Here is a 27111-nt window from a genome sequence, read left to right on the forward strand (position 1 = left end):
TTCCACTTGATGTATTAATTTTATTGTCAAGAGAATTTGGGCTCCTGAACTGAGCTGGGGTTTCACAAGAAAGATGCCAAACATGCTGTGTGGAAAGGATGTAGTTTATTTTCGAGAGCAAGGAATCTGCTCTCAAAGATAGCTACAAATGGGGGTACAGAGAGCAGAGTTATGTATAAGGAAGATAGTCTTTGTAGGGATGTAAGGTGAGTGTATATGTACCTTATGTGATTTTATAATTTGGTGAATACGTAACTCTAGTGGGGCAAATGTTTTAATTAACTTGTGTTCGCAGATCTTCTTTGATGTGTGGATTAAGTCTGGATGACTCAATTGTGGGCCCAAGGATATTTGTATAAAGGATTTTCGTTTGTTATTTTCTTTGATTTAATCAGTTTTGGTTTGGCTGTTAATTATTTAGCAGAAATGCAATTTAGCAATCCTTTGTAACAATGTATTTACTTTCATTTGCAACATAGTTTCTAGTCTAGGTCATTTGCCAAGACTAACTTCCCATGTTAATGGGAAGGTTTCAGAATAAAATTATTTTGATAAAAAAATATTTTCACATCACCATAGTTTGTGATCTCTTTCTTTGCTGCTGGCAGTGCATGCCTTCTAAAACTAAACCTTAAATTAAATAATAGCAGCTCTTTATAGCCATGAAAAGTGGTTGGAGGCAGAGGATAGAAAGGGCAGACACGAGCAGCTATATCAATCAAAGCAGAAAATGTGAACAGGTACATCTCATGCTCACTCACCAGCATCATACCCAAATGTGATCATGTTGGACACTTTACTAAGCCATTTACAGTATTTTGTTTCCAGCTCCTACTGGGGATCTTAGGATTCTTAGGGAGAAAGTAGTAGATCCTGTTTAAAGACTGCCTATAAGTGACTGTGCGGATTCTGCTTAATAGTTTTCAGTGAAGGAGTCTGTCAGCTTTTAAATAATGTGAAATAGATCTTCAAATTCAGGAAGTCATTTGCTTGGATAATTATTCCAACATAGGAACCTTCCCCCAAACTTTAATGTATTTTGTCATATGAAGCTCTTTTTCTTTTTTTTCCTTTTTTTTAAATGAACACAAACTAGCCTTTAAAGAAAAAGAAAGGAAAACAAAAATATATACAAAGAATGTTTTCTAACGTCTTCTTCCAATGTTATAAAGCACACTTACATTTGACTCTTGGTTTAAGACTATAATAAAATGTCCATTTTTCCCAGAAAAGAAGAGGGGAAAGAAAAAACATTACTTTAAAATTTTTGACAAATCCATATGTCAAAATTCAATTTTTTTCCATCTTCTGCAAAAAGTCCACAAAAGGCTTCCAACTACAGATGAATTTTCTCTCAAAAGGACTGTTACCTCAGCCCTCATTGTCAGTTCTGTCACTTTTATTAACCATACATCTATTGTGGGTATTGTAAGATCTTTCCAAATGCTGAACATATGGAAGTCATGCTGCTCTTATCATACATAACAATAAAGCACCATGTGATTTTCCATTATAATTTCATCCATAAATCCTACCAAAATATTTATGGTCTGAATTTTATTTATTAAATTTATTGGCCACCCATCTTATCACATGGTAACCCTGTTAGGTATTGTTTTTATACAAGTTACTTGCCCTGGCAGTGTTGGTGGGAGTATTCTTGGTGGATCCTTGAGTAAGCTATTGTTTACTGTTTGTTTTATTGTTTGTCTGAGTTTGTATTTCCTTGATTGGGCTATTCCAGCATTGATGATGTGAAAAAACAACCAAACTCCGAGAGCACCAAGGACCCCACATTTCACCCTTCCTTATGAGAGACCTACCATGAATAAACCTCTAGTAACACCAAGAGTTTTGTCGTGTCTTTTGCACTGTATCTTCCATGCTTTTCATCTCTCCAAACTTCTTTTTCTTGCCCAAACTTGATAAGATGTATTTTATCATTTCAGTTATTTATATGTATCTACATCTTTATTATTACTTAGATACATTAATTTGTATGGTTGTATTGTTGCTTTGTTGTTGTTGCTGTGTATTGTTATGTCCTTCAAATATCATTCAGGATGCTTACAACAATTCGTGTTAAATCATATGTCTTTAGATCTCCTTAATGCTTAATAGGCCACTTTCAAGTCGAAGCTTGAAAGTTTTTCTGAATGTTGATTCCTTCCCTGCATGATAATTGCTGAGTTTTCCTTTTGAAAAGTTATTTTTAATAATGTTTTGCTCTAGTCATTATCCTCCAAATTGATATTACAAATATTTTACGTAGTACTGCAGAGGTAGACAACTTGGTACCTTGATATTTTTAGAGCATAATGCACCCATTCCTTTAATGTGGGCTATTTTATCTGAGACTATTTATAACTGAAATCCAGGCGGGTTGTGTCCCCAAACTCCTATGTTTCTTTGGCTGCACTAATAATATTTAATAATATCCAGTCCAATTTATATGATCTTCATTTTAAAGGGGTATTCTTTTACACTAGGAATAGCTTCTTAAGATTAAAATAAAGATGGTTGATAATAGCAAAAAACAGAAAACTAAAACATTGGTTCACTGAGTCTTACAGTTATTCACACCACTGATCTTGCATCCACTAGAAAATGTAAACTCATGTTGCTTACAAAAGATCATCTCAGCGGCTTCCTTTTCTTCTTCTTCTTCCTGTGGTTTGTGGGGGAGTCATGGTTGATAATGCCCTAGAATATCTCTGAAGAGGGAGTTGAGAGAAATCATGCTGACATTCAGATATGTTAGGAATTCAAACATTCAATTATTATCTCAACCCTCTGAAAACTCTCTCTTGCCTTTATACTCCAGTCAGTCATGTCAACGAGCAGCCCTGAGCCTCTTTGGTCATGTGAGATCATGATTAATGAGATCTGAAGGAGGTCTAAAAAGCTGTGTAAGGGCTTTGTATGGCTGAAGATAAATCAAGTATTATTAGCAGAACTTTATTTTTGTACAATGAGGTGGGATGCCTTGTGCTATTTATATGGAGTTTATTATCATTTTGACAACCATAGTTCAAGTCTTCCTACCAGTTTTCTTTTTCAAAAGAGTTAATGGTGCCTCAGTGGCAGAGGTTTCCAAATTCTTCCACTCATCCACCCCTTGATGAAGTTTCAGATTGTTCATCAACCCTCAAACATTTATTATACGAAAATAATTTAATAAATACTACTTTAACTAATAGTGCTATGAATAGCAATGAAAATAATATTGGCAATAACAAATCTGTTAGGAGGAAGGGTAGTCTCTAAATATGATATATAAACAAACAAACTCCTTGGATACAGGTAGTCCTTTGTGCAGGTCTGTTAGACCACCGGCAAAGTGTGTACTATTCAGATATCTGGGAAGCAACAGCAGATGAAGCTGAACAAGAAAGGGAGGGAACATGTTCTTATCATTTCAAATAGCCAATAAGCCCTTCTCTGTTCCAGCTCATTCTTAATCATCTGATTTTGTCTCTGATTTTGTGGCTTGTGGCTACTGCAGGTAGCCCTCAACTTACAATAGCTCATTTAGTGACCATTTGAAGTTACAGCTGCACTGAAAAAAGTGACTTATGACCGTTTTTCACACTTACAACCATTGCAGCATCCCCGTAGTCATGTGATCAAAATTCAGATGCTTGGCAACTGACTCATATTTATGACGGTTACAGGGATCATGTGATCACCTTTTGGGGCCTTCTGACAAGTCAGTGAGGAAGCTAGGTTCACTTAATAACCATGTTATTAATTTAACAACTGCAGTGATTCACTTACCATCAGTGGCAAGAAAGATTATAAAATGGGCAAAATTCACTTGTCTCGCTTAGCAACAGAAATTTTGGGCTCAATTTTGTGGTTGTAAGTCAGGGCTGTATTGGACTGTATTTTTGATTTGTGGGGGGAAAACACTGCTTTAAACGCCATAAAACTAAGGAAGATTTAGGTTTGTATTAGTTGCTTAACAAAAAATGACACTTTCCTGCATGTGGACATGACAGAAAAGAGATGTGGCCACAACAAAATTTGTACAAAGTAGAAGTGGGGAAAGGACTTTATTATCTTATGAAAATCTGAGCTCTGACAAACTAATCCTTTCTGGGATCTTCATTTTTTTTAAAACCATGTTTATTGCACTGCTTATTCAATAAGAGTTTTATACAATTTCTAATTTAATTCCTAGCTTTAATTATCTGTTGTAAGCCATACAAGCTATTCAGTTCTTCAGTTGTTACCAGACTCTGGATCTCAGTAGGCATTCTCAGACCATGTTATTTCTCAATCTTAACTCTTGTTTATGTGTGACCCTTTCCCCAGATGCTTAACAAAAATGTGAAAAATATAGAGCTTTGACTCTAATTTCCTGCACAGCAAATTCAACTTTCACCTTAAAAACCAGAAGTTGGCCATATTCCTCCAAGCAAGGGTAGCTTGCCTATAATAAAAGAGCTCAAAAAGCATAAGTGAAAGGTGGAATGTTCACTATCATCTCTGTATACTGTCCACTGTAAAAACAAATGGGGTGGAACATGTCAGATTTGGTCCCAAGCTGCGTATTACACTTTCCAATTCAATGCAGCCTGGATAATATTCAGATGTGTAGGTTTCATTGCCTAGAAATCTCTATATTAGCCGTCTTCAAGTATTCAGGAAGATGAAGTTCATGCATCTGGAAGATTCCCAGATTATTATTATTAATAATAATAATACGATAGTAGAAGATCACATTGTCACACTCAATAGCAGATTTGAAGAGGACCAGTTGTTATATTTCATTTCATTCAGTTACTTTTAAATGATGGAGATGCTGGGGAAAGGTATAATATTCTAGTGTGGAACAAAACCAGATGCTAGGAATAAGTATAGGGAGTTCTGTGACCTTTCAGATGTTGGTGAACTACATTTCCCAGCATCCTCCTTTAAAGGTCATATTTTACTGGCTCTTGATAGCTGTGGTTCAACAACAGTTTGAGGATCACAGAGCTCCCATCTCCATTGGCAAGGTCATTAACGTTTTTAGCTTTGTAATGTTGTATTTGCTTTATGTAAAATATAGCAGGAATGATTTGGACTGAATTGGTGATTTAAATCATGATTATTCAAACTCATATAGTGATTTTAGTCATGATTATTTGAATTAAAATGGTGATTTGCATCATGACTATTCTCAAGATAAACCAACATTTTTCTTAAAATATTTAAACCATGAAAATATTGTTTACACTGAAAATGATTGCTTAAGTTTTGATCACCTTTGTGAATTTTCCTTACTTCTGACATATTTTTTAAAATGAAAACTAAAAGACAGCATCCACATATTGTCAGCTGCTGACAAATGAATCTGTATTTCTCTTTTTCCCTTTTAAAGAAAATAAAAACTAACTCAAAGTAGTCTGCATGATATTTGTCCACATATGGAAACAACTTTTAGGGTCAAATTGCTTGGCCCTGAATCAGATTCTTCATCTAACAAATGCAGCTTGGCTATTCTGCTCAAAGTCCCCTGAGCTTTTCATTTCCTTAAATAAATGTTTTATATTGTTACCAGAAAAAAAAAACATATGGGAAAGTATGTTGAAAGGTTGATATAATCCAAAGCCTAGTGCAATTTAGTGATACAAGCTATGTTGTGCAAAGTTTTTAGTACTGCCTTATTTTCTAATGATGTTTTGAACTTTAATCTAAATTTTGTTACTATTATTTTCAGGAAATTATTTTTCCATCTGAGGTACAATGGCCTATTGCCCAGTGCAGGGCTTCTTAAGTAGCAAGATACGCCATTTCCTTCTTGATAAACATGGGGATTAATACCATGAGTTGTTAAGGATATCTAAATGCTGTAATTTTAACCACTTTGTCAAATGAAAACCCAATTAGAAGGTATCAGTTGTGGATCTGAGTGTAATTGTGAAAGTAGACATAACTCACTGTAGAGTCTACACACTTTTATTCATATCTCCGACTGGCCAGGTTTATTTTTTGTGCGAAGTCACTGTTGTCTTACATGCATCATGACATAACAGTGTCTAGGCGTGCAGAATATATTAAACTATCAAAATGCCAACAGATCACTTATGGGGTAATAGAATATATAAGTGTAGTTGTAATAGCCAATCAACTTTACTGTCAGATTTATGTCAAATAAATTCATGAAGAATTTCACCAATGCTAAAGTTGCAATTGTACTGTGCCACCCAAGAGAACAAAAGCATGTGAACAAACCAATCTATTAGACTAAGGGCTATCTGTTTTGAGTTTTGTATTTCAGCATGTCTAGCCAGACACAAGCAGCACATCAGCAAAATGGTGTCTCTCACTGCAGTTGTTTGATATTATTTCAATATTTACAGGGCACTATACTGATAGCTCATTCAAATCCACTAAGTCTAAATTAATCATGATTAAAATCATACAATCAATTAAAAAAAAATGTCCTACATACTTTCCTATGGAACTGAGAATCAGAACAAAAACATCAACAACTGTGACTACAAGAAGACCACAGTAGATATTTAGTCTTTAATGAGATTCTGAATGAATCAACTTCTGCTTATGAAGGTCTCATAACATTGTCCCCTTTCACACACAACTATCAGAATATTATAATAAAGCCCAGGCCTTGTTTTCATGCTCTGCTAAGCCAGCATTCTCCATCCTAGCATCTTCTAGATAAGCAGATTTCCAGGAAATCTTGTGAACACATTTGGAGGGCATCAGGGTTCAGAATGACCATGCTAAACCTTATTAAGCCATGATTTTGCTTAGTATTATATGTGCACCACATTTATACTATGGTTTAGCATAATGTATAAACGTAGCTAATTGCAGTTTCTAAGTAAATCTGATGTCCAAACATGGTATGAGATCTGGAACTGTAACTTCTCTAGTATAAGTAACCAAATAGCAAGTAATGTAAAATATTTCCAGTTTTGATCTTAGTAATCTGTTAACGGTTAAAATAAGTAATATTGGCTAGACAAACTAACTAACTTGAGGAAACATTTCTATACTTGTTTTCCTTATATTTGCTGCCTTCAATATAATATGATTGTAATACTCACTTCTAATTATTAATCATTACAGTATTCTTATCTTATTTTTAATAGCACTATAAGGGTGCATAATTCCTACTTAGCAGAGTATGAGAACATTGCCTGGGTTTTATTATAATACTCTGACACTTATCTGTGAAAAGGGACAGTGTTACGAGACAATCATAAACAAAATTTGATCCATTCAGGTTATTAGCTGAATTGGATGGAGAAAAGAAATGGTGAAAGGACAAGTGGCTGGAATTGTATCATAGGGGTATATTCAGTTATGTCTGGCATGCCTAAATAAATTATATTAAATTGAAGCACAGGGTGCGGTCTGATCATTTTTAGAAATATTGGAGCAGTTTCAGGGCCTCTCCACCCACCTGAGTCCCTGCTAAGACAAAGGCTTAGAATTTGATTGCATGCTGCCTATTCATCAATAGGATGTACCATCTACCTCATCTATTTATTTATTTATTTTCTGTGCTATCAGCACAGTTGCACTTTTCCTGTTCTGGAAAAACTCTTAATTCCCATGACACAGCTGCTAATGGTTATTTTTCTATAGAGAAAGTGCCAGGCAGATCTGTTGCAGAGCTGAGCAGTTGCGTTTTTTTCTCTCTCTCTCTTAATAAAGCATACTAGGTCAGTAATTTAGGTATGAACAAACAAAATGAAGTAAAACTTTTTAAGGCTATGAGCAGCAGAACTAAACATCTCGTCATGTATAGGATGAATTCTGATAGGAAAAACATTGTTTCTGATTAGGTGTACGAAAACTTTTTATCATTGAATGTTATATTCCTTAAAACCTTACTTAATCTGCTCACTTCCAGATGCATTAGAGGTATCGCAAGTTGAAATCTGTGAACTTTATTCCAACACACCAAAAAGGTACCAAGCTAAAGAAGAATAAATTGATTTGAGACAGAGGAATCAGGGATCAAAAATATTGTCCATGATCATAGCTGCCATGATTTTTTAACACATCTACCCAACCCACCCACCCCACCCAAATCTACCTGCCAATGTTGAATGAAGTTGGAAGAATTGGTAGGTAGGACCAGAGACCAAAAAGTGTGAAGACTTTCATTTTTTTTCATGCTGACATGTACTTCCCCTTCTGCTGTGAAGCTGAAGTAACCCCAAAAGTGTGATCTGCTTTTTGTAATAGGTATGTGGGAATGACCTTGGGAGACCTGGTGAAGAGATGCTGCCTAGACAATTGTCAGACAAGGGGAGCATAGCCCACAGCTGCATAGTGGGTGAAGCAAGAAGCTCAAAAGAGATCGTCCCAATATTATTGGGCTGTAAAGGGGAGTGGGAGGGAAGAGACTTGCAAGGTCCTATTAATGTAGCTTTATAATAAAGCAGAATTAGGTTATCTGGCTGTGTTTCCTATCTGATGTATATAGTAAGGATGACACTTTCAAATGATTTTGAAGTAAGCTGAGAACTACTTTAGTCTAACGTGAGATCTCAGGTTCACAGGACAGCTTTAGGGAAAAATAAACAAACTCTTTCATTAAGAGATAGTGAATATTTTATTTTATATTGTCAAGGACCCCAGATTAGCACACCTGGACTATATAACGTGCCATTTAAAGAAAATATAAATATGCTTCTTTCTATGTAAAATGTCTATAGATTCACTAGTGCAACAGTGCATCACTACGGAATAAGAACAACTCATTAACGGGATGTTCAGGAAGGCTGAATGCAACCATTTAATCTCACCAAAATTACACATTTATACAATGGTAAGCATGTGTTTAGTCTCAAATGTGATCTACTTTCTTAATTTTTTAAAATGAATACTTATAGCTTAGTTGCTCTCCTGTAAAAGGCACAAAGGGAAAAGGTGAAAAGAAATGGCAATTCCTCAGCCACTCAAGGAAATGATGTGGATTGAAGAACTAGTCTCATCGGGTATAAACTTCGAGTTTTGTCACATTTTTTCATAAACTCTTGTACACAGGGCTCCTTTCATGATGCATTCCTAAAAAGAGAAACATAATTTGAGATATAAAGCAAGTTATAATCACACGATTAGCCTCCACACTATTATACAATATATTTATACAAATGTAAGATGGGAATTCATATTTTTAATTTTTTTTAATTAAAAATGAATAATAAAAGCTTATCTTAAATATTGTAGCTAGCAAGTTTATATTGGTTTTGATTTTGGTTTCTTTTCCAGCCTTCTTGTACAGTATCTCTTATGGTACTGCTGCCTATAAAAAGTCAATGACCAAAATCCAAGATGCTTTTGTTTAATTCTAAGGAACACAAGATTTAATAAAGAACAAATAAGTCAGCATACTGTATGCCTGGAACTTTCTCTGAATGCTAATGATCATGATGTGAAACTGATTCTCCCTACAATTTGCACATGTATCTATAATTTTAATCTATAATAAGTGAAGCAGTCTTAAATTTAGCTTTAGAAGAGGGTGGAACACAGTTTCTGAATGATGGCTGTAAAAATTTACAGTAACAACGTAAAAAGAGCCTAATGAACCAATCCTGTCTACAGCAGGAAAGCCAAAAAAGCAGGATAAGAACACAATGTTCTCCTGAACTACATTTATTAGGAGATAAGGCAAAGGAACGTACTGTTTTTGTAAGTATTATATAACTATCAAGAGTAATAACTACAAACAATCTTTCTTTCATTTGCTTATTCCGCTTATTCCGCTTTTACAACCATTCCAGTTATTGACCATTGCTAAATCATGGTGTACCAAATTCTAGTTAGCTTCCTTTAATCTGATTTAACCTTCTTATTATTCAGCTTCACTGTATTTATATCTGACACTTTGAGAAAAATATCTCCCTAACCACTCCACATGCACAATTTTATTATATAATTTTCTTCTTCTTTTGCTATGTCTACCTAATATAAAAAGCTGAAAATATCCTTACTCATTTGGGCCCTTTGAAACTAGTCTTGATTTTAATCAAATTGGCTCATACGTATGTTTTAACTGATGAACATCACCCCAAAGTTAAAATCTGCCTTAAATTGGACAACTATGGAAGAATATATTCAAATCCATCCATTCATAAATTATTCTCTGAGCAAATAAAAATGCACTTCCTGTTAAGCCACACATTTTTATTCCTTAATTTTAAAAATATGTTTTCAACAGATTTTTGATGTGTACTGTTTTCATGTATACAGTTGTGATCAAAATATATCCCTTGCCATTCAGAAGTTCCTAAGATTGCCATAAATAAATTAAACATGTGAACATCCCGTAGTTTTCTTGATTAAGAAGAGCTACTTACCACCACCATTCTCCCATCAATTAGTTTCCTCCTTATTGTCGATTCTTTGCCATTCCATTTCTGCACTTGAACCAGTGCTCCTTTTTCTAAGGTTACAACAGTCTGTAGATCCAAATATTAATTCTAAAAATTATCATTTTTACACAGATTGGGTACAATAAAAATGTGAAGTACTATTAAACCATTCCCATGTGCAAAGATCTATCTATCTATCTATCTATCTATCTATCTATCTATCTATCTATCTATCTATCTATCTATCTATCTATCTATCATCTATCTTCTTCATCATCATCATCATCAAACACTTAGGAATAATCAGCTGAGAGAGAAAAAAGAGACACATATATCCTGCTTGTCACAATGGATAGCAGTACTTAGCTGACAATGGTGGCTGATCTTGAAAAAGCTAAGTAGAACTTGAGTGATGGGCTACCAAGAGACAGCAGGGCAAGAGACTCAGCCAAGAAGTCAAAATGCACCCTGGAAAAAATTCAGGACAAACTACTTTTGTACAATATAGATGAATCCATGAAGTCACCAGTCAAGCTGTTTCCTATATCCATTTTGCTATTTCTGAATCGTATGCGTGTGTTGTTCCATCATAAGCAGTCACTTGCAATCCTGAGCTTTGCTACTGTATATTAAATGGCTACAGTTTTATTAGAAATAAGATGCCAATTATTTTTCTGCTATGGAATCACAAACAAATGACCCTCAATATATATTCTAGTATATTTTCCTCTTGATGGATCCTCTTCCTATTTTTCTGCTTTTTCTTCCACATGATTTATGCTCAGTTCTTACATGGTTTGGGCCTTGTTTGCTTTGTTTCCTTTGATTTATTATTTGTGTTTGTATAATCCTTGGAGCCCTTCTTGATTCTGTCCTATTTGTATAGAAGCCATAGTTTTATGTAAGTCTGCTTAACCAAAGGTGGAAAATCCAGGGATCCATTAGTTGGCAGCAAAGTCAGTTTTCTCCACCTCTTTACAACCCTCCTGTAGTCATCTGAATTTTTGAGGCCAACATATAGTAGCTCTATTGTAGTAAAAAGGAAGTTACAAACCTTTCAATTACAAGATTTTTTCTTCCTTTTCTTTTGAAATATATCTTAAACATATCCAACACTTTTATGAGAATTTCCCTCATAAGGACTTAACTCTAAGGAAATATGGTAGACGGTAATCAACTGTTATCTAAATGATCCATTATTAATTTCCTCTGTGATCTGAAACTCTTACACTATTTCTAAGAGCATCAAAATACCTCAGATAAAATGTAAAAAAAAAAACCCAAACACCTTATTCACCTTGGTTTTCCTGCCATCAGCTGTGGTTTCTTGAAATTCTTGACCCAACTTAAATATGATCTGTGTATTTTTAAAGGCACTTTCTGTTCTGATTGTGACCTCATCACCCTTCATGCTGATGATGGTTTTAGGTTTTGCCAAGTTACCAAGTTTCCTAGTCGCCAATCCCACTCCTATAACAGCAAGAAAACAGTCTTCATTACTCATTTGACAAAAAGAGTATGTGTGTGTGTGGGTGTATTACGCAATTATCTACATCAATTATCTCTGAAAAGCAGAAATAAAAGAAATAATATAGTTGATGGAGGTCACCATAGTATTATTTTTTCAAATATAAATTTTATTATTTTCATCAAAAAAAAACATCACAGGTATATCACAATGCTATAAAGAAAAAAGCCCCATCCCCCACCCCCCACCCCCGGACTTCCCAAACCTAATCCCAGGATACTATTCAAATAAAAGTAAACTAGTATTAATATCCCTAACTCCACATCCATAGTATTATTACGTACCTGCACTCATCACAGGTTCATATTTAAATGACAACATTTATTTCTGTTCCTAGTAAGACAAATATGCATTTCTGTGAATCACATAATCATAGCCCAATATCCTCCCTATGGATAGAATTTCCACAGTGATGGTAAGGAACAACTGGCAGGGGACAATGGGAATTTTGCTCCAATAAGTCTATAGAGTGCCTGGTTGAGAAAAGCTAAAATAGTAACATCATATGAATAATAAAACTAAATAAATAAAAAATGGAAGCCAAAGCAGGATGAACTGCTTTTCTGTGATATCTTCTCTATATGAATAGTCAGTTTCCAGATGAAATTTTAGTTCTGTGAGGAAGCGCAACCAGGAGTACTAACTGTAGCTTTATTGTCACATTAACAGAGTCTTGCAATACTGAAAGTATTTCTCTTCTCCTTTACTTTTACTCTCCGGAAAACTATGGAGGGTCCCTTTTGAAACATTTCCCATACTCTCCCTCCTTTTGTGGGCTGAGACATCTTCCATATGCTGTTTGTGCAATCTACAGCTATCCCTCCTATCTCATAAGGTCACTTTCACCTACCATTACATCAACATGCAAGATCTGATTTTAGTTAATGAGTCTTCTGCACCAGATGTGTGCATCTGTATGCATACAATGCATGTGTACCTGGCTGAAACTTATTGCATTTCACATATTACCTCCAGGTGTGATATCCACATTCTTTGATGTTTGATGTCTGATGATCATTTACAAAGATGAATGATTGCTTGGTATGACAGGTACTTCTTGATGATGTAGAAATAAAGCACATGGTGGCTATACAAATCCAGAGGACTATCTGATGGCAGCAAAGAGATATAGGAAACTCTAATGTTCAGCTGCCATTTATTAGCCATGTGGATATTTGCAGCCCAGATCTGTTAACTTCACCACACATAATTTCCATTTTTTTTTTCAAAAATGTATTTTCATAGAGTTAAAAATAATCTGGAAGCACATCTTCTTAAGTATATCTTACAACAAACCAAATTAGCATTCTGTTGAAAAACAAATGGTAATACACATAGTTCTCTCTTCTTTCCTATTTTACTTCATACTCAGAAACAATATAATACAATACAATAGTTAATGTGTGTGTGTTGTGTGTGTGTGTGTGTGTGTGTGTGTTGGGTGGAACATCCGGTCTACCAAATGTAAAGCAATCTGTTCTGCATTTCACTCCAGTCTAGGAGCATCTTTTTGTCAGCCACAAAATTTTGAATATATATATTTAACACATAAACAGCAAACTTTCATATTTGATGCAACTAAGCTTCCTCAAAACATAGTTCTTTGGACAAAATAAACAACCAGATTTATTTTCCAGAGATATCTGACTTCATCAGTTAAAAGCCTTCACTGATGGACTAATTCTGCAAATGAATAGAAAGAGTTATGCCTACAATTTCTGTGCAAAAATAAATTTATTTACAGTAAAAACTGGTTATCAGGAAATTTTGGATTATTTATTTAAATTGATTAGTTACCCAGCTCCAATGGACTCAAATGAATTTTTCATTATTCCATCATGAATAATGAATAATGATTTGAAAGTAACAACAAATAGCATATTCATCTAATATAATAAAAGCTAAGTAAAAGATCCTAACATTTTCTAACATTTATTTTGAAGAGAATTAAGTGAAATGTTTATGATCTAATTGCAAAACTCTGATAAGAAATCAACAATAGATAATCTGCAACATTTTTTAAATCAACAAGATAAATCTCACCCAATTCTTTCATGTAATCATCAAAATTTTCACTAGAGATGAGTTTCCAGCTTCCCACAAATTTGTTGCACATAGTTTTTCTGGTTGGGAGCAAGGACAATGACAGGAGCAATTCTTAGCAAGAGGCAGATGGATTATATGAATGGTAATAGCCCAGCTACATCTTTTAAAGAGAGACTTAGGATAATGCAGTGCTCAGTACCTCCCAATGCTGAAGGGCAATGTCAGAGGCCAAACAATGGGCCCTTGTGCCATACTATTCATGCTAGTACCAAGACCAGCAGCATTTGCCTGCCACCAACTCCTCCGCAGTAATACAAAAAGGAAGGGGTGATGGGTGTGAGCTTGCTACTATTGTGCTGGAGCAGAGATGCTCTTGGGAAGGACAGCTTTTGATTTTCAGGAAAGTCTTATGACAATGTCTTATGAGGATGAGGAATAAATTTAATGTAGCCATTAAGGAACTAAATACAGATGAAGTAGTGCTTATGACAGAAAAAAGTTGTGTACTAAAAACTGATTCCAAAATTCCTCGCACTATGTTCATCATCAGAATGTCAACCTACTAGGAGGTCTTAAGATATTTCAGAATGTTGGAAGTATAGTACTATATTGTATACAATATTGACACATTCTCCTGGGAGCACATTAATCTAAGAGACTGATAACACATATCACAGAATGGCCTTAGAGGGAATTCAGCCGAACCCTTTGTACAACTGGGAATGTAGGAACTACAAGAGATGCTTTTCTAACTTCTGTATTTCAACCAAAAGAAATTCCATTACATTCATGACCATCTTCTTTACTGCTAAGAAGTTTATCCCAATGTTTAGTAGGCTTATGCAAAACTTTGAAGGCACAATGTCTTGCTTCACTGAAAGAATGCTTTGTCTCCATCTTTCTAAAAGCAAAGTGAAGCAGTTATGTTATTTTGCTTTAGCTCACTTGTGAGGCTTCCTTCTATGGTTCTAAGAGATGGAGGAGGATTCTGCACAAAAGCTCCTTGGTCAATCTCTTGACTTCATCTTAGGGAGGAAGTTGATTGCAGTCTTGTTATGGGAAGCATCGGGGAACAGCTTCTTCATGGTACCTTTTCAGTTATTTGAAGACTGTGATAAGCATTGCTAAGTTCAGTAAGTTAGAGTTAGAAGTTCTTTAGTGGATTTCTTTTCCTGATCACCCCAATCACCTATCTCTGCATATATTCTCTTTTTGTCAACATTATTCATAAGATATAATGTCTAACACATGACAGGACCCCAAAAGCAGCCTGACTAATGTAGAATAATAACTGCCTTTTCCAGTGATCTAGTGTTTGCTTTTATTAGCATAGCTTAAGATTGGACATTAAGTATGTATGTGTATATTTGTAATAGTGATGCCATAGTTTTGGCTTGCATTCAGTTTATGATCTACTAAGATACCAAAATCCTTCTCTATGTACTGCTCCCAAGTCTTTTATCTTTTAAAATGACTAAAAATGTGAAATTCATGTTTCAGAAGTAAGGTCCAGAATTTACTTAATATTAAGTATGAAGGCTTTATCTGCTGAAGAACAAGATATGATATTCACTTTTCCTGTTTTGCATCCAAATATGTGCCATATCAAATTAAGATATAACCAAGAAATATGCATCTGATTTCTTTCACTGATTTTTCTATACACTATGTACCAATGTTTCTCACCCTTAGCAAGCTGGCTTGGAAGTTCTGGAAGTTGAAATGTACACCTCTTCAAATTGTCAAGAGTGAGAAACTCTACTATAGCTTCTTCTCCATGCTGGCCTTCAGATGATTTTTATTATTTATTTATATCTCATTTTTATTATTTATAGAAATTATTATAATTGTATCGTTTTATATATATTGTTTTGTTTATATATATATATATATCTCAAGGCAGCAAGGTGTATTCAATACACCTTCCTCTTCTTATTTTCCCAACAACAATCCCGTGAGGTGAGTAGGGCTGACTGACTGGCCCAAAGTCAGCTAAATGGCTTTCATGGGTTAAGACGGGACTTGAACTCAGAGTCTATTGCTCTCTAGCCTGTGCCTTAACCAGTAGACCAAACTTGTGCATAAAGTAGTTGGAAATGAAGTTAGGTTAAGAAATCTCTTTCCAAATTTCAATTCATTCCTCCATGATGTTAAACTAGTGTCCATTAATTTTTTTGTGATGGCATCATTGCCCTCTTGTTTCTTAGTGCTTATGAGAATCTGCTTCAATTAAGTATTGTCAATATGCAAGTGTGGACCTATCAGCTGAGAAAGTATAGTATTGACAATGATGCTAATGTGGGAACCAGATTTTGCAACAAACCCAGATATCTAGTCTTTCCCCACATCTAAACCAACATATTCACAACAATCTGTGTCAAGAAGTACTTGATTACACAGATGTTTAAATGGAACAAACTTTGAGCAAAATAATTAAACTCTAAATCAAGATCATCTGTTTTTTTGTGTTTATATGATGTTCTAAATGATAATCTTCGAATACTGATGCTGATACAGTTCAAAGAACAAAAAATAAGGGCTGGTAGTTGGAAGGGAAGCCAGAAGGGTGCCCAAAAAAAAAAAAAGATAAATTCTTTGATTAATGGATGCTGTGATTGCCTAAAAATCTACCTCTTCTTGTACAGAAATGTTTACAACTGTTTTTCAGAGTTAATAAATCTTGAAAAGCATCTAAAAGATGAATATATTTATATATTTTTTAAAAAAATATTAATTGCTTTTTCTGTTGGGTAACTCCTAGTATTTACACTTACTTGATATGGATAATGTTGTCTGGAGAAGTCGACTCATTTTGTTGTAATACTATAAATATGTGTTGATTTGAAGCATGGCTTCTGTCCCAAGTTCATAGGTTGCTTTACAAAGTGTATTTCCTAATAATTTGAAAATGATTTAAGTTTTTTTATATATTAAAATGGAATGCTATCCCCACTTGGACCTCCATTAAGGAGCCTTTTGCATTTGTCTTGGTGCCTGGTATGTTCCCTTTCCTACCTCCCTTTCTATGATATATTCAAAATACTTGAATGGAAAGCTGATTCTTGTAAGTTAAACACCAACTTCATCTTTTATTTTTGACTGTTTCTGGAATCCCTAAGCATTCTTAGATCAGGGAGAGAAGAGAAGCTACACCAGCCAATGCTTTCTTAGGAAGTGAGCATACCAACTAAGAGAAAGGTAAACCAGGATGGTGGAAAATTGTGGAATTTAGGAATCAATCTAATGTCCTGGTAAATGAATATAGTCATGGTGGCCATGTCTATTATGGCAATCACTTTATGCTAAGTCCACAGCATAACTTTCAAATGTAATTTGGAGATTTTACAAGTCCTGCTTTAAACATTTTTTAAGATAATAAATATGGGTAATTCTTGGGACTGTCTCCAAATAACATAACAAGCAATTTCTGGCCTTCCTATTTTCTCAAAAGACATTAATTTATTCTCAGGAAGAATCCTAGATGTTTGTTCTAACAAATTATGTTTCTAAAATGATGATTCCTGAAACCACCCACTGGAAGCCCTGGACTGTATAGTTATTCCAGCATTTTTTAAAAAATTGATTTTTCTATAGGAAGTAAAATAGCGAACACAGCAGTAGAGAAACAATGAACTTTTCAATGTACGCACTATAAAAGAATAGGTGGGGCAGGGAAATTACACTTTAGCCTATTTCATTATCTACTACAGTCAGGTTTTTTAATACTTCAATAAGTGAGGAGTAATGAGGGTTAGTTGATCCCACAAAGAGAACCTGAAAATCTAGTTTGGAATGATCCTTGTTCAGTTTCCACAACTGAGCCAGAAACTTTTTCATTTCAAGGTAAACACTTTATTGAATAACCAAAATATTTTGAATTAGGTACAAAAGTAATTGGGAGTTGGGCTGTCAAATTCAGCTTCTGAAGAACAGGCTCTGCTCCCTGAATCATATTTTGTTTCGAGATACTTCTAATTTGTACAACATGGATTTTTCATGCTTTCTCATACACTCTAGTGGAGACAGTTTTGTTCATAACACACTCCTAGAAAGAAAAAAGTACAAAAATATCACTATTATATCAGCAATACTTATTTTCAGTAAGTGGATCAAGTGTTCCCTTTATCCAAATGAAGTACAAGACTATCAAGGAAGCCAACAGGATCTGGATTGATGCAACATGCTAAGCCCATTTTGGCTTAGTGTATTGCATGACCCCAGGCAATGGTGCTTTATTTAAAATCATATCCAAAGAAATGAGACTCAGATTGCTTAAGTCTGCCTATATGTGCTTATATCCTTGACCACTGAAATATGCACTAGACAAATTCTCTCCAAAAAGACCAGAAAAACAATTTCCAGTATTTGAAAATTGCTCTTTTGGCTTGTTTGAAGAGAATTTGCCTTACTTTTCTGTTTAGCAATGTACTGAATATTGTGTTTTTAAATAGTTTTAATTATGCTTGTATAAAAGACTGAAAAGTTAGCGGGGAAATATTCAGAACATTTAAGCAATAGTTTTTAAGATACCTTTGAGTTTCCAGAGTTTAGAGATTATGCAAGTCGACAGAATACCTTACTGGCAGCGTGTTTAGACATTTTTGTTGAAAACACATTTGCTTAAGGCCCTTCCCATGGTGTTGTCACATAAATGATCAGTTAATCCAATTGTTCTTGTTTGTACAAGTGCCTGCATGCCAACTTCATCCTGAAATCTGAATGACTTCTCATCTTCATGAAACTGCTCTTGCCACAGCTCATACATGGCAGTTTGGCATTACCTTTTCCAGTTAGAAGAGTATTTCCAATTACTTTTCAGTGAAAAACTGTCTGCTAGAATGCCTTTTCTTTGTTACAATCAGGACAACATTTAAACTACTAGGATTTTTTTTTCATTTGTCTTTTTGGAAGCATGTAGGTGGTGCCTATGGAAAAGGTTTTAAATATCAAAAGTGTGGAGTTTCCCTGAATGTTCCACTAAAGATTACAGCATGGCTGCAGGATTTCCAATTACTTTCAACTCCCCTTAATATCACTTTTCAATCTGATCTATTGCTCTGTTCTTGTAAAAATTATAGATTATAAGTGTATAAAAGTTTAAATATGAGAATCACCATTTCACCACAGCTAGGGCCATTCATTTCCAATGAACTCATTGCTACGGGCTGCTAGTGAGTCATAATATTTAAAACATGCTTCATTGTGAAATCATCCTACACCAAAAAGGATGTTTGTTGCAAATTTATTTGAATTTGAGCCAATTTGACTGCACTCTCAGATTGAGAATCTGTAGAGTCTGTAAGAGTACTCTCAAAATGAAATTTGCTTTAAATTACTTTTAAAAAATAACACAATATATGCTGTTTTGCTTTCAAAATAGCTTAGTATTGTCCTTCTGTATTAACTTGCTTATTAACTTAAAGGAATTCTGACTCACCAACCAAAATAAGACACATCTTTCTTCTATAGAGTAGGAAAAATAGAATATCTTTACTTGTTTTACTCTTTCCCCTTTGAAAAACATTTACTCATAAACTTGTGATTTCTATTACTGAAAAACATTCCAAAGGTTTACAACCAAAAATGAACTTACCACAACCATTTTTCCATCCTCTATTTTTCTTTTTATTATTGTCTCTTTGCCATCCCACTTCTGCACCTGATTGAGTGAGCCATTGTCTAGTGTCACAATACTCTGCCAAGAAAAATTATCTGGTCAGTTTCAAAACCTACTGAAGAAAAGCCAGCAAAAATTGTGTTTGAAATATGTGCTAGTCATATAATCAATTTAGGGAAAATAACACAATTCTCAAACTATGCACAATGTGTAAGGCAATAATCAGTATTCAATAGGGCTTTTTAAAAAATAATGAAATCACTAGCATAGTGAAAGTTTTGCTACCTGCAAGAAAATAATCACAGCCAGAAACAACATAAACATAGCCTGGAACACCTAATATCTATTTGTATAAGTAGGAAGCCATGAACAGAAGAGTCAGAAGCTGCTACAGAAGTGTTCCTTCCGCTCTAGGAAAGGGGGGAGTATCAGGAAGAGACTTTGGCTGGCTCCTTTGTCTTAATGGGGTATCAGTGGGAAGCAAGGTAAAAGACAAGCAGATTTTGTTACTATAATCTATCTCAATAAAGCGTATTCTAGTCTTATTAGGAATTAGTTTCCTAATCTGGTCAGCCTTGCAGGACTGATGTTATTTTTATTTTGCCTCTTCCATAAATAACTCAAGGAGGCGAACATACAGGTATAATCCTCAATGTACAGCCACAATTGAGTCCAAATTTTTTTGTTGCTGAGCAATAATTTGTTAAGTGAGTTTTCCCCCATTTTAGGACCTTTCTTGCCACAGTTGTTAAATAATCACCATGGTTGTTAATAACACAGTTGTTAAGTGAATCTGGCTTTCCCATTGACTTTCCTTGTCAGAAGGTTGCAAAAGGTGATCACGTGACCTTGGGACATGCAACTGTCATAAATACCTGCTAGTTGCCAAGTGTCCAATTTTCATCCCATGACTATGGGGATGCTGCAATGACCGTAAATGTGAAAAATGGTAATGAATAACTTATTTCAATGGCATTGTAACTTCAAATGGTTATTAAATGAACTGTTAAGTACCTGTACTTAATATTCCTTTCTCTTATTTACCCCAAAAACAACTACCTTGTGAGGTGAGTTGGGCTGAGAGAGAATGACTCTCCTTTGGCTTTCAGGCCTAAGGTGGGACTAGACCTCAGACTTCTGATTTCTAGCCTGGGGCCTTAATCAAAAGACCAAATTGGCTCAATATATGTATGGATATAGATAGTCCTCAACTTAGGACAATTGAGCCCAAAATTTCTGTTACTAAGCAATACAGTTGTTAAGTGGGTTTTTCCCCATTTTATGATCATTCTTGCCACAGTTGTTAAGTGAATCAGGCTTCCCCATTGATTTTGTTTGTTAGAAGGTCACAAAAATTATCACATTACAGCGGGACACTATAACTGTTGCAAGTATGAATCAGTTGCCAAGTGTCTGAATTTTGATCATGTGATCATGGGGATGCTGCAATAGTCTAAAAATGGTCATAAGTCACTTTTTCAATGCCGTTGTAACTTTGAACAGTCGCTGAATGAACTGTTGTAAGTCGAGGACTACCATATTTGTTGGCATCTACTATATTTCATTGAAGGCAAACGAGGTCCAGGCAGAAGAAGAACACCGTGGCTTCAAAATCTAAGGGACTGGTTTGGACAAAACTCAGCAGCACTTTTTCGTGCTGCTGCTGATAAAAACAGGATCGCTAACATGATCGCCAATGTCCGATAATGGATATGGCACAAGAAGAAGAAGATGTTTCATGCAGTGTACAAATTTTTCATCTAAAACCATTAATTTAATCTGCAGGAAACTGGCATGTTACATGGCTGGCTTCACACATCTTCAATTTGCCAAGGTTGAGAAACATTGCGTTACAGTTTACTTTCATCAGTGCTTTAGATCTCCAAGTGGACTGGATATTCTTAATTAACAAGAACATGTGGTTGCAGCCCAGTGTTTGACTTGGATGTCACCTGCCCTGAAAACAGCAAAACAGGAACATCTTGTAGGACAAAAGGGCTTAAAGGCCTTGTTTCCCAACTTAAAGCTTCTTGAAATTCTTAGCCAATTCATTAAGTTGGTATTCATGTCCCACACAGCCATCATTTTAAAAATGAGGAAGTTCCCAAATAGCCATTTTCCAAGACAGTTCACAACACATTTTCAAGAGTCCAAATGTACTCAATCAAAATGATTTCAGGGAAAGTAGGGCACTCACCTTTACTTTTCTGTCATCTGCTGTGGTCTCATCAAATTCTTCTTCTAGTTTGAAGGAAATCTCAGTGTTTTTGAAACTGCTTTCTGACTTGATGGTTATAACACCCCCACTGCAGGTGATAATTACATTGGGCTTGGCCACTCCAGCTATTTTCCTAGTGGCAAAGCCCACACCTATAAATCAAACCAAAAATTATAAATTTCTTATCACAAATTTCTTGACCTTGAAGACTGAATTGAAAAAAAAACTACTTATAAAGACTTGATTCAAACTGGGTTATAGCCAAACCCCTACAGAATAAGAGAATAAAGAGTTTAAACACAAGAGTTCCTTTCCTACTGTCATTTTTATCTTGATGGGGTTTACCTTTGATTAGAGCTTCACTGTGTAAAAATGCACCTGGAGATGAGACAGATTTTAGGGTATGATGTGCAAGCTAGATATTTGATTTGGGGACCAACTTGAATTATGTAGTAAATTAAGTTAGGTGACTCTCTTGTCTGCAATAAACTAGGCTGAAAATAATACAGCAACTGCCCAATCCAATCTCTGTTCTCTCCCAACTATTTGGTATATTTTGTATACAAAATCCAAATTATTTTCCATCAATTAGCTTTAATATATGTTTTCATAAATGTCCAGGCTGATTTCATTTGTTCTAGATAACAAATAGCATAAGGTGGCTTTCTCTTTTAAGGCAACATCACTATTATAATTACTCAAAACCATAAACATTATAAATATTTAAATGAACCAAACTATAAACTGATGAGAGGAATACTAAAAGCCCTCCTTATATACAGGGTAATATTTATCCCAGGCTGTCATAGATTGCAAGTTATGACTTGCAGGAACACACTAAAGGGCTTCCATGGTGATGGGACAATGTAGGTGAGGTTCTACATTCTAAGGCATTGGAACAGCTTTTTCTATTTTTGTCCAGAGCGTAACCATTCTTTTTAAACAAGCACTTTATTCAATTGCTTATTTACCAAATGTTACCTTCATTTTGACGCCCATCTCCACTGAATTTTCTTTTCAAAATATTGGGGCCAAATATAATTTCTTGAAATATTATATAAACTAAATTCCTTACTGTACATAATTTGATATAATCCAGATCTGCATTTCATTTGAATAAATATTCTTTGCAACAGCTGATCTCTACAAAACTTTAGGTATAAGATTGTCCCCCAGGTTGTTTAACAATAGCAGCCGAGATCCCTGCGAAGCTACTTTACACCTAGTGAGAAAGTGACTTAATTCTCACATAGCACTGAGCTATGATTCATTTAAGTGAAGCCTGCTGGCTGAAAAATGCAAAAATACAGACAATCCTTAGGGGGGGGGGAGTGTAAAGAGATACAGAATACTACCGCTTTATTGCCATGTTGTCTATTCCAAGTTAACAGCAGTCTCAGAACTCTTCCATATCACTTACTGCTAGAGGTCCCATTAGCCAGAATATGAAGTGTAAAGCCTTTGCAGACAAAGCAAGTGTTCCAGGATAAAACTATGGGCCTCCTTGAACTTGAGGGGTCCAAAGAAAGAGTGTAACAGATTTAGAGGTATCTTTATTCCTATGCCCAATATATATAGTATTAATATTGGAAGTAGGCTATTTGCATGCATTAGTTTCACTACACTTAAATAAGGGGCCAGCATTCTACTTAAAAGGTGCGGTGGATAAACAATGCAAAGCTTCAGGTTAATTCTTTGAAGTATCATTAATTTAAAGCAGGCATGTCTGATAAGAGCATTGCCTCTAGTTCAACGCTCACAGCCAAGCACCACAAAACCTTGCTCAAATTTGGCCAGAGGGGAAAAAAAAACCCATAAACGTTCATATAAGGGAGTATCCAATTAGAGCTTCTTATGTTTGGAATATTTTGTCAACATTTGTATCAATATTCTCAATGTATGTTGAGAAAATATCAGACAATAAACATTTAAGTAAACAAGTAGCAAGAGCTCCTGTGGTACATAACCTGGATACAAATGCTACACAAAAGCCCAAACATGATTGCATGCTCTTCTAATATTTATTAAAACAATTTCATGGTAACATTCTACAGACAAGCCATGCCACATTATTAACAGAGTTTGCACATTGAGAAATTAGTTGGAAGCCAGATAAAATGCAAATGAATTTTACTCAACAGACATATAACATGGATTACTCTGGAATCTAGCATAGCTAACATACTGTAAGAAGTTTTTCTTCCACATTACTATTAACAATAAAGAAAATACAAATGGGAGCTATATTGTCACAGGGGTTACGTTTATAACAAAACAAATTCACTAGTTACATAATAAAAAAATTCTACATATCTACATTCTCCAGCAAAAACAAAGCTTTTACTAAATCCCACAAATAATTCTTACCCAGCTCCTTCATGTAGTCATCAAACTTTTCACTTGAAATTAGTTTCCAAGTTCCCAAAAATGGCTCACACATTGTGAAGGACTAAGTCTCCTAACACACTCCAAACACCTTCCTGCAAACCTCAATATAGTCACTTCTGTTACTAACTTCACTCATGCCTTTAAAAAGGTGCCTTGATCATGTGATTTTCTGCTATTAGCCAATAGTCACAAAGGCAACCAATGGCTCTGATTTAACAGATTTTTTTTCCCCTTAGTGGGTCATAGTGCTATTAGCCATTAGGACAAAGCATTGTATTACCAGCACTTAACTATTATGTTTTGTTCCAGCAGCAGCAGTGATTTCTGCTACTTTTTCTTTTTTTTCAGTTATACTGTATTTGGTATGACTAATCCACTGCATAAAAAGCACTGACCTCTGCACTGATCTAGCAATTAACTATTTGTTGTAACATTCTAATTACATACAATAAACAGCACAATCCTATGCATGTCTGTTCAGCTGTCAATTCCACTGGGATTTACTTCAATGGGATTTATTTACACAAAGTTTGGAGAACTCTTTGTATCTTAAAGCTTTCAGAATTCTTTTTATGTATGCAATGAACAAGTCAAACAAATATGCTTCCTATCACTATTTAACTTGATTGTGATGATAATAGGAGCCTTTGATTTGCTGCAGGTATTTTTAATTATCTTTATGTGAATTATAAATTGACCTAATCCTGAAAGAGCACAGATATTCAGCCAACTGTTTGACACAACAAAGAGCTTAACATTTTATTCAGAAGAAAGAAAAGTGTGGTTGATTCACTTTAATGACTGGGTTTTTTAATGACTAGAAGAAAGATGCTGTACTTATGTGAGGTTTGAAGCATTTCTTCTGAAACAATACTAATTCAGGTTTTATTTGGTTTTAGTGTAAACAGTCATTGTGGTTTGTTAACCATGGTTTATGCACTGTGTTTTGTGAACCCAACAAATGAAATAATTAGTACAAACTTTTCCAATTATAATGGATTTCCCCATTGGTTGGTATGTTGATAACACCAAATTAGAGAAAATTGTATTATTACTAAAATAAATTTTTAAATAATAATTTTAGAGAATATTTTCCTACTCTCTTAAGCACTGCCTTATATTGCAGAAACAATATACACATATGTTGATTCCTAACATTAGGAAGCAAATCTTTGCAAGAATGTCTTAAATTGTAGGAGTTGCATCACTGAAACTCTCTTTCAAGCAGGACATTTTTGCAAGAAGAGGGGATCAACCTATTTTACAAAGCAACAGAAGACAAGACAACAAAGGATGGAAACTAATCAAGGAGAGAAGCAACCTAGAACTAAGGAGAAATTTCCTTACAGTGAGAACAATTAACCAATGGAATGGCTTGCCTTCAGAGGTTGTGGGTACTCTATTACTGGAGACTTTTAAGAAGAGACTAGACAGCCATTTGTCTGGAATGGCAAAAGGTCTCCTGCTTGAGCAGGCGGTTGGACTAGAAGACTTCAAATGTCCATTTCAACTCAGTAAGGCTTCAAACTTAAACTTCCTTATGAATGTATATATCTGGGCTACTACTATTGATGGCCAATTCATGAGAAAGTTGTTTCAGGATTGTATTTGCACAGTCTGAGCCTCTGCATTGTTAAATAAGTATAAATAAAAGCTGTATGTGCCTATTTGGAAGTACAATACATTCTACGTTTTACAGAAAGAAATAGGAAAAATACATGAAGCACTAGAAAATAAAATAAATGAAAAACTAAACAAACAAAAGACTAAAAAATGGAGGAAGATTACAAAGTATCGAAATCAATGCCACAGAAAATCTATATATTAAAATATTACTCTAAAAAGATTTTAGTGATTCACAGGACCAAATCATGAATCAATGACCCCTCAAATTGTTTATATCACCAACAGATATTAATCCTTTAAATCCTTTAAAATTTGGGATGTCCACTACAGTTGAAATGAATCCATTTTAATTTTATATCCACAGAAGCAGCTTTAATATTTTGAAGAACTGCAAGCTTTGATGTGTTCCAATTCTTTAATCCATGAGCCCTCAGTGTCCTTAATGCTAACTTTAAAAATATTTGTTTAGTTTTGATACAGTTACAGGCATCATAATTGCTGATGTGGGGCATTTGGTTTTGACAAAATTTGTTATTTCACAGGCATATTTTTATTGTTTAAAAATTTAAAGCATCCAATGAAGAAAGGGGAACTTGTTTGCTTACTTCAGGAGTTATATCCCAAATACAATAAATTGTTCCAACCACCTTGGAAATTGTAGAGTTGTGTTAATTTCTTTCCTATTGTATCTCAATAAAGACATACCATGATAGAGCCATATGTTTTAGCTCAAGCTCAGTAAGCTTTCTTAAGATCTGGTGAATATCCCTGGAAATTGCAAATATTTGATCATGCATACCTAAGAGGATTTATGTGGATTTCTGCTAATATGTGTAGGGTTCATATGGATTGCCTTCCTGCTAATTATGTTCTCATACCCCTTTCTAAAATAAATGTTTCAGTGTCTTTATTATTTTGAAGATTCAGTTTAATTCCATTGATTTGTGAATTATACATTTTATGTGATTACTAAAAAATGAATATCAAAAGTTCACTTTTGCATAAACTGTCATGAAATCCTAAATCAAATTGGTCCCTTCCAAATGTGATGAGACAGCATGTGTGGAATTCCCAGTCAGGCTGACCTTTAGTAAAAATACAATTTTTGGAAATATATTCATGAAACCATATTTATTTTTAGAAGAGAAATGAACTTTGTTCATGATTTTTTTCCCCTTTCGGGATCCTAGCTTGAACTATTGCTTGCTTTTTTTTCCCCTACAAGGGAAGCAAGATTTCATTTTTGAGCTACAATTTAATAGAAACTACTTATCCTATTATTCATTATCAACACCTCTTGTCGCTGGTGAAGCTGTTTTGGAACATTTTCGTTTTCCCAGAC

The 27111-nt window shown here is 34.7% G+C and overlaps 2 protein-coding genes across 3 annotated transcripts; both read right to left on the bottom strand.

The window, feature by feature from the left end:
- Positions 1 to 8611: 8611 nt before the first annotated feature.
- On the bottom strand, positions 8612 to 13990 carry LOC107302912 (myelin P2 protein-like). 2 transcript variants are annotated; one of them, XM_015832074.1, is made up of 4 exons: positions 13918 to 13990; positions 11644 to 11816; positions 10332 to 10433; positions 8612 to 9036 (listed from the first exon to the last, which is right to left on the bottom strand). In XM_015832074.1, the coding sequence occupies exons 1-4, from the start codon at positions 13988 to 13990 to the stop codon at positions 8986 to 8988; spliced, it is 399 nt and encodes a 132-aa protein (XP_015687560.1). In that variant the 3' UTR covers positions 8612 to 8985. The 2 variants fall into 2 exon arrangements, with proteins under 2 accessions (XP_015687560.1, XP_029143155.1); XM_029287322.1 differs by lacking the exons at positions 8612 to 9036; positions 11644 to 11816 and having other exon boundaries at positions 10348 to 10433.
- Positions 13991 to 17749: 3759 nt separating this feature from the next.
- Positions 17750 to 24300, bottom strand: LOC107302904 (fatty acid-binding protein, adipocyte). Its single transcript, XM_015832067.1, has 4 exons — positions 24123 to 24300; positions 21735 to 21907; positions 19514 to 19615; positions 17750 to 17965 (listed from the first exon to the last, which is right to left on the bottom strand). Exons 1-4 carry the CDS (start codon positions 24193 to 24195, stop codon positions 17915 to 17917), a joined length of 399 nt encoding a protein of 132 aa, XP_015687553.1. The 5' UTR covers positions 24196 to 24300; the 3' UTR covers positions 17750 to 17914.
- Positions 24301 to 27111: the final 2811 nt, after the last annotated feature.

Source organism: Protobothrops mucrosquamatus, unplaced genomic scaffold (assembly GCF_001527695.2).
Source record: "Protobothrops mucrosquamatus isolate PMUCROS unplaced genomic scaffold, P.Mucros_1.0 scaffold_297, whole genome shotgun sequence".
NCBI lineage: Eukaryota > Metazoa > Chordata > Lepidosauria > Squamata > Viperidae > Protobothrops > Protobothrops mucrosquamatus.

Bases quoted from the DNA above. Each gene is read 5' to 3' on its own strand.
- LOC107302912 (XM_015832074.1), bottom strand. From the start codon at position 13,990: ATGTGCAACAAATTTGTGGGAAGCTGGAAACTCATCTCTAGTGAAAAT. The intron at 11,817-13,917 runs GTGAGATTTATC...TTGCTGTTATAG, and splicing joins TGATTACATGAAAGAATTGG to GAGTGGGATTGGCGACTAGG. The intron at 9,037-10,331 runs GTAAGTAGCTCT...TTCTCTTTTTAG, and splicing joins TTGATGGGAGAATGGTGGTG to GAATGCATCATGAAAGGAGC.
- LOC107302904 (XM_015832067.1), bottom strand. From the start codon at position 24,195: ATGTGTGAGCCATTTTTGGGAACTTGGAAACTAATTTCAAGTGAAAAG. The intron at 21,908-24,122 runs GTAAGAATTATT...TTTGATTTATAG, and splicing joins TGACTACATGAAGGAGCTGG to GTGTGGGCTTTGCCACTAGG. The intron at 19,616-21,734 runs GTGAGTGCCCTA...TTTTCTTGGCAG, and splicing joins CAGATGACAGAAAAGTAAAG to AGTATTGTGACACTAGACAA.